We start from the raw sequence: 7,963 nt of genomic DNA, 5'->3' as shown, positions 1-7,963 counted from the left end.
GAAACTCCGTCTCAAAAAAAAAAAAAAAAAAAAAAAAAAAAAAAAAAAGAATACATTTCTGCTATTTTAAGGCAGTGAGTTTGGGGTCCGTTGCTGCAGCACATGCAACACACCCGTGGGCGCTCTCACCGTCTCTGATGGTGAAGCTGTGGAGCAGGGCAAGGCCATCAAACCAATGGTTGTATCGGGACTCCCCCACCGTGTGCATTCCAGGCCCATTGCGGAGCAGGGTTCCCTGCAGCCATGCTGGAATCTTGCCTGTTAAAAGAAAGAATGTTTAATTTCCTGTTTCCACCTGCAAACCAAAAAGCTGGAAGAAATGGTCACAGAAAGGAACTGGAGGCTTGTAGCCTCAATACCACACCTTGCATCTGTTCATTTATTCTACAATTGTTTCCAAAAAGTGTATAATATGACAGACAGTTGGCTAGCACCAAGGATACCAAGATGAAGATACTGTCTCTGACCTCAAATTGCCCACTGACCATTAAGGAGACAGATGAATAAACAGACACCCAAGATCCACTGTGGTTAAGGCAATGCTGGTTTAGGGCGTTGGCTCACACCTGTAATCCCAGCACTTTGGGAAGCGGAGATAGGAAGATCACTTGAAGCGAGGAGATAGAGACTAGTCTGGGCAACAAAGTGAGACCCTGTCTCTACAAAAAATAGAAAACGTAGCTCCAGGCCGGGTGCAGTGGCTCTCGCCTGTAATCCCAGCACTTCGGGAGGTTAACAGGGATGGATCAGCTGAAGTCAGAAGTTCAAGACCAGCCTGGTTAACATGGTGAAACTCCATTTCTACTGAAAATACAAAAACTTAGCCAGGCGTGGTAGTGCACACCTGTGACCCCAGATACTCGGGAGGCTGAGGCAGGAGAACCGCTTGAACCTGGGAGATGGAGGTTGCAGTGAGCTGAGATCCCGCCATTCCACTCCAGCCTGGGCAACAAGAGTGAAACTCCATCTCAAACAAAACAAAACAAAACAAAACAAAACAACACAAAAACACAGTTCAGTGTGGTTGCATATGCCTGTAGTAGCAGCTGCTTGGGAGATTGAGGTAGGAGGATCACTTGAGCCTGGGAGCTTGAGGCTGCAGTGATCACACCACTCCACTCCAGCCTGGGCAATAGAGCAAGACTTTGTCTCAAAAAATTAAAAAAAAAAAAGAGGCAATGCTATAGCCATAGCAAAGGAACTGTGTGAAACAGAGCCCCACCCCAGGGTGGGCTGAGAGCAGGAGGGTGTGGATGGCTTCCTGGAGGAGGCAACCTGGCTAAGTCTTGAGGGAAATTAGGTGTTTGCATTACAAAGGCAGAAGCAAAGAATATTCTAGAGCTGTACTGTTCAATAGGGTAGCAATTAGCACTTGAAATTGTGGCTTGTCTGAAATGACATGTGCTGTAAGAATGAAATATACAGCAGATTTCAAAGATTTAGTATGAACAAAAGTGAACCATGTCATTAGCAATTTTTAAAATACTGATTTCATGTTGAACTGATAGTATCTTGGATTTCTCGTGTTAAGTAAAATATACCATTGAAATTAATTTCATCTGTTTCCTTTTACTTTTTTGAGTGTCTCTACTAGGAAATTTAAAAGTGCACATGTGGCATGGGTTCTCTTTCTAGGGGACAGCCCTACTCTAGAGACAGGGTGCTGTAGCAAATGCTGTTGGTGCCCCCACCCAAGCCTCCGCGGCATTTATCTCTCCCTGCAGCCTGCTTTGTGCAAATGCCTGTAACTCCCTGCCTGAGGGCCTGGTTGTGACTGCTGGGTAGCTAGCAAGCTTTGCCTACATGCAGGAAGAGCTGGAAGCACCTCTGAGAGGTAACGCCTCTGGAAGCCATTCTCATCCAATGAGGGATGTGGAGCTGGGGTACAAATCCCATCATTGCCTTGCCCTCAGTTGGGATGACGAGAGGCATGTTTTACACCACACCCAGGGGAGTCAGCTCCAATGGCCTCATCAACCAATGGCTTAACAGTGCCCTCTTTATTGGTTTCCTTCTTTTTCCCTGAGTTCCTTGTGACGTTTCTTGGGATCATGTGCCAAATAAACCACTTACCCTAGAATTCTTGCCTCTGGAGGAACCCAGACCCAGAAGATCAAGAACAGGAGGCTGGGCATGGTGAGGCATATCTGTAATCCCAGCACTTCGGGAGGCGAGGCGGGCAGATTACTTGAGGTCAGGAGTTCTAGACCAGCCTGGCCAACATGGTGAAACCCCGCCTCTACCAAAAATGCAAAAATTAACCAGGTGTGATGACAGGTGCCTGTAATCCCAGCGCTCTGGAGGCTGAAGCAGGAGAAATGTTTGAACCTGGGAGATGGAGATTGCAGTGAGCCGAGATCATGCCACTGTACTCCAGCCTTGGCGACAGAGCAAGACTGTCTCAAAAAAATAAACAAAAAAATGACCGAGACCAGGAAATCGGCAAGCTGTTTAGTAAGACTGGACCATCATTTTCAAGCAAGAAAATTGTGAGCAACGAAGCTGCAGAAATAACAGAGGCCAGAGCATGAAGGTCAACGGGACCACACTAAGGTTCTGATCTAACCCTCAGAAGAATGGGGCGCCTTTGATGGTTATAATAGGGAAACACAGGACCAGATTTTTTCTGCAATTAAAAAAAAATTGAGATAAAACTCATCATTTTAAAGCGTACAATTCAGGAGTTTCTACTCTATTCACACTGTTGTGCAACCATCACCTAATTCCAGAACATTCCATCACTCCAAAAAGACAGTCCCCTCATGCATTAGCCATCACTCCCACTTCTCCCCTTACCCCCAGGCCGTGGCAGGCACTCATTTACTTTTCGTCCCTATGGATACACCTGTTGTGGATTCCACATAAATCAGTGGCCCCAATCTTTTGGGCACCAGGGACCAGTTTTGTGAAAGATAATTTTTCCATGGATGGTGGGGCTGAGGGGTGAATTGTCATAAGGAGCAGACAACCTACATCCCTCACATGCACAGTTCACAGCAGGGTTCACGCTCACAGTAGGGTTTGCACCCCTCTGAGAGTCTAATGCCACCGATCTGAGAGGAGCAGAGCTCAGGCAGTAATGCTGTGTGGCCTGGTTCCAAACAGGCCACTGACTGGTACTGGTCCATGGCCCGAGGGTTGGGGACCCCTGATATAGATGGAATAGGATCTTAGAGCTTCAAAGGTTGTCTCTGTCTGTGGTGTGGAGTGTGGACTGGGAAAGTCCCTGAGAGAGGCAGGAAGACCAGAGAGAGGACTCGGGGATTCCAGAGGGCTGGAGAGAAATGGATGAACAAAGATAAATGGAAGACACAGAACTGATGGGCCTCTATTTGACTAAATACAGGGGAATGTGGAGTGGAGCACTGAGAAATGAAAATGACAGCCGAGGCCAGGTGCAGTGGCTCATGCCCGTAATCCCAGCATTATGGGAGTCTGAGGAGGGTGGATCACTTGATTCCAGGAGTTCAAGACCAGCCTGGCCAACAGGGTGAAACCCCATCTCTACTAAAAATGCAAACATTAGCCAGGTGTGGTGGTGGGCGCCTGTAATCCCAGCTACTTGGGAAGCTGAGGCAGAAGAATTGCTTGAACCTGCAAGCTGGAGGTTGGCGTGAGCCGAGACTGCGTCATTGCACTCCAGCCTGGGCAACAGAGTGAGACTTCATCTCAAAAAAAAAAAAAAAAAAAAAAAAAAGAAGACAACAAGTCTCTTGCCTTGGGCACCTACATGGATCGTGGTGCCAGGCACAGGCACTCAGGGCACAGGAGAGGGAGCAGACCTGAGACAGAGCAGGGAGAGAGGCATCTGAGAATTTAATTAAAGCCCCAGACAGGACAAGAAAATTTATAAGCATCCATATACCAGACATTGCGTTCTAGGTGGATTAAATCACTTAATCGTTGCAGCAACCCTATGTGGGAGGCATCAGGCTAACTTTGTCTAACAGAAAAGAACACTGAGGCAGGAGATGCTTACATAAGTCGCCAAAGAGGTCTCAGAACACACATAGATTGGCACAGCCAGTTACAAAGCCAGAACCTTTGCATGTCCTCCCCGTGTGGACGTGCCAACCCAGGCACAGTTTTTAGCTAGCTGTCTGCCCATGGGTGTGACCAACTGATCAGGCTCAACCCAGGCCTGGATGGAGGGTCAGGAGGCCCGTTCTCTGCAGGCTGTCTGGTAGTCACTGACCCTCTGCCTCAGTTTCCCACCTGTCAATAGGGAGGCTTGATGGAGAGGAATGGTTCTCACCCTTGGAGTCACCGAGGGCTTGTGAACACACAGCTTGCGAGCTCCACTCCCAGAGTGTCTCATCCCGTGGGTCTGGGTGGGTGTCAAGGATGTTTATATCTACGCAGTGCCCAGGTGGTGCTTATCATGCTGCAGGTCCAGGATGCCCCTTTGAGAACTGCTGCTGTACCTGATCTTTAGGGGTCATTCAGCCTCTCATGCTCTAAAATTCATGTTTTCTAACACTTTCAAGGATTCCATACAGTCATTAAACATGAGGTGTTAATGGTACAAAATGTTCGTAACATTCCAGGGCACAAGAAGATAGAGGTCCCCTTTTTTTGTTTTGTTTTTGAGACAGAGTCTCAAAAGGCTGGAATGCAGTGGTGTGATCTTGGCTTACTGCAACCTCCCCCTCCTGGGTTCAAGTGATTCTCATGCCCAGTCTCCCGAGGAGCTGGGTTTACAGATGTGCACCATCACATCTGGCTAATTTTTGTATTTTCACTAAAAATAAAATTTCAAATAAAACACACTGAAAATAATGGCAAAAGCTGCAATTATTTTTGCACCCATCAAATAGTAGAAACAGGGTTTCACCATACCTTGTTGGCCAAGCTGGAGTGCCTGTTTGTGTGTGTGTGTGTTTGTTTTTCTTGAGACAGGGTCTCACTCTGTCGCCCAGGCCAGAATGCAGTGGCAAGACCTCAGCTCACTGCAACCTCTGCCTCCTGGGTTCAAGCAATTCTTCTACCTCAGCCTCCTGAGTAGCTGGGACTACAGGTGCATGCCACCAAGCCCGGCTAATTTGTGTATTTTTAGTAGAGATGGAGTTTTGCCATGCTGGCCAGGCTGGTCTCAAACTCCTGGCTTCCAGTGATCCACCCGCCTTGGCCTCCCAATGTGTTGGGATTACAGTCATGAGCCACTGTGCCTGGCCCTGCGATGTCCTTGTTAAAAATAAAAAATATATGTATGAACAGCCAGATTGAGGAAAAAATAAATAAATAAAAATCTAATTGTATACATTTGCTTTTTGAAAAAATATTTATAAATACAGTAAATTTATCAATTGATCTACCTATGTTTTAAAAAGTTAAAGGAAATAGACCCAAATATTAATAGTGTTTAAAAGGAAAATCGAGCTGATTTTCCTTCCATGTTCTCATTTGCACTAATTAATTTATATATAATTTAATATACGTAGAACTGCACATGTATACATAGATTGATAGCTATAGATTGTGCCTTACACCTTGTAACCAGGAAAAAGTATACATAAAAGCTATTTCTCTTCTTTCAAAAACTCCCAAGGCAATCACTCCGTTGAAAATCTTCAATCTGATGTCTTCATAAAAATCACTCATAATTGTCCTCTCATGAAAAATTCCAGTCCATCTATCAGAAAATGAAAGTGCCGGCCGGGCGCAGTGGCTCAAGCCTGTAATCCCGGCACTTTGGGAGGCCGAGGCGGGTGGATCACGAGGTCAAGAGATCGAGACCAACCTGGTCAAAATGGTGAAACCCCGTCTCTACTAAAAATACAAAAAATTAGCTGGGCATGGTGGTGCGTGCCTGTAATCCCAGCTACTCAGGAGGCTGAGGCAGGAGAATTGCCTGAACCCAGGAGGCGGAGATTGCAGTGAGCCGAGATTGCGCCATTGCACTCCAGCCTGGGTAACAAGAGCGAAACTCCGACTCAAAAAAAAAAAAAAAAAAGAAAGAAAATGAAAGTGCCTGCGGGCCTGAGCTGACTCAGCTGTTCTTAAAACTGAGCGAGCACCACCCTGGGCACCAGAGAGTCCGGAAGCAGGAACTGCCTTTTAGAGTCCAAACAAAATGGTCCTAGGAAAGTGGCAACCCAAAAGAGGAAGGAAAAGCAAGAGATATAAACGACGAAGCAAGACACAGCCCCTCTAAAGGAAGGAAGGTCCAACTACTATAGGCGTTGCAGGTGCTCACACCTGTGAGTTCCTAAAATCACATCAGACTCTGCAATCCCATGCAAGCCTGTGCGGTGGATGTGGATGCATGGGAGCTCAAGCACACCCCTCTAGGCATTTTGAAACTAATTTAGAATGCATGCATTTGCACAAACACATGATGCATCTGAGACTGGCAGCAGTTTGCAGATGAATCCCATTGTATATGTACCCACTGGGGCATTCCAACACTTTTTTTCCTGGGAATAGTGAGACTGACTCTCCTCCCTCTGGAAACTGAGTAAAAGCACACCTAGATTTTCACAGAAAATGTATCTGGATTATGAGCCATTCTCTCTCTCAACACTATTTTCCGATTTTCCAAAAGTAATTTACAATTAGTATTACTTATATAATCAGGAAAAAAAAGTGTCCATCTTAACATAGAGAAAAGGCTGTGTGCAGTGGCTCATCCCCGTAATCACAGCACTTTCGGAGGCCAAGGTGGCAGATCCCTTGAGACTAGGAGTGTGAGATCAGCCTGGCCAACACGCTGAAACCCTGTCTCTACTAAAAATACACAGATTAGCCAGATGTGGTGGTGGGTGCCTGTAATCTCAGTTACTTGGGAGGCCGAGATAGGAGGATCGTTTGAACCTGGGAAGTGGAGGTTGCAGTGAGCCAAGATCGTGCCACTGCACACCAGCCTGGGCGACAGAGTGAGAATCCGTCTCAAAAAAATAATAAACAGAAGAAAGAGCCCCGTATTTATAGAGATTGCTCACCTGTCACTTTGGCCCTCACAGGCTCCGGCTGTTCTTTCCTGTTCCTGCCATATATTATTTCCATCGCTCAGGGTGCAGAGGGAGACTGATTTTAACAACAAATAGACGCTTTTCTGTGTTGAAAGCAGCTGCTGCTCCCTCCGCCTGCGTTTCCTTCCTGTTCTCCTGCTCCTTCCCTCCCTCACATCTCTTTCTCTCCTGATGCCGATTGTGTCTGCCTTTGCTTTTTCCTTTTTGGCCAGCGATGACTTCTCCCTCTCCAAAAGCCCAGGATCTCTTTACATTCACAGGGGAAGCTGCGCTGGCATTTTATAAGATGTTTAGTTAAAGGTTAATTCCCAAGTCATGTGTCTTAGCTAATCTTTAATCCTCTTATTGTACTCTTGGCTTTCCCTCTCCGTTTCACTTTTGGCTTAACCGAAAAAAGACTGCTTCGGGCTGGGTTCTAAATAAGCAGAGAGAATTCAGTCCCTCTTGTTATATAATTCAAGAGCTGGAGATGTTTATGATCAGAACAAGACGACAGGCAGTCAGGGCCATCAGAGATGCTGGGAATAGGAGAGCCTTGAGCTGAGATCAGCAATCATGAAAATGTCTGCTGCGAAGCAGGGAACCCCTTCAGCAGAGACGGGAAAGGCTTTATGTTTTGTTTTGTTTTGAGTAAATGCTCCAATGCCCCCCTCTAATAATCATACATAAAGAGCAACTTAATTCATTATTTTCTTTGTGGAAGAAAGAGACATAAAATGGTTCACGTACCCATTTAAAAAATAATGAACGGGAACCAAAGGCTTTTCTCAGGAATTAAATAGTAAAACAGACTGGCCAGGAGCAGAGGCTCAGGCCTGTAATCCCAGCACTTTCGGAGGCCATGGTGAGCAGATCACTTGAGGACAGGAGTTCAAGACCAGCCTGGCCAACATGGCAATACCCTGTCTCTACTAAAAATACAAAAATTAGCTGGGCATAGTGGTGGGCGCCTGTAATCCCAGCTACTCGGGATGCTGAGGCAGGAGAATCGC

The 7,963-nt window shown here is 46.3% G+C and overlaps 1 protein-coding gene across 1 annotated transcript in view; it reads right to left on the bottom strand.

The window, feature by feature from the left end:
- Nucleotides 1-7,521, bottom strand: part of BCO1 (beta-carotene oxygenase 1) — a 49,244-nt gene extending 41,723 nt beyond the window's left edge. Inside the window, exons 1-2 of the mRNA XM_017541860.2 lie at nt 6,942-7,521; nt 130-258 (exon numbers count right to left, since the gene is read on the bottom strand). Of these exons, the coding sequence (XP_017397349.1) occupies nt 130-258; nt 6,942-7,005 (193 nt within the window). The 5' untranslated portion in view covers nt 7,006-7,521. The remainder of the gene's footprint in view (nt 1-129; nt 259-6,941) is intronic.
- Nucleotides 7,522-7,963: the final 442 nt, after the last annotated feature.

This window comes from Cebus imitator, unplaced genomic scaffold (genome assembly GCF_001604975.1).
Source record: "Cebus imitator isolate Cc_AM_T3 unplaced genomic scaffold, Cebus_imitator-1.0 Scaffold137, whole genome shotgun sequence".
NCBI classification, from domain to species: domain Eukaryota; kingdom Metazoa; phylum Chordata; class Mammalia; order Primates; family Cebidae; genus Cebus; species Cebus imitator.
This window is presented reverse-complemented; position numbering and strand designations above follow the sequence as displayed.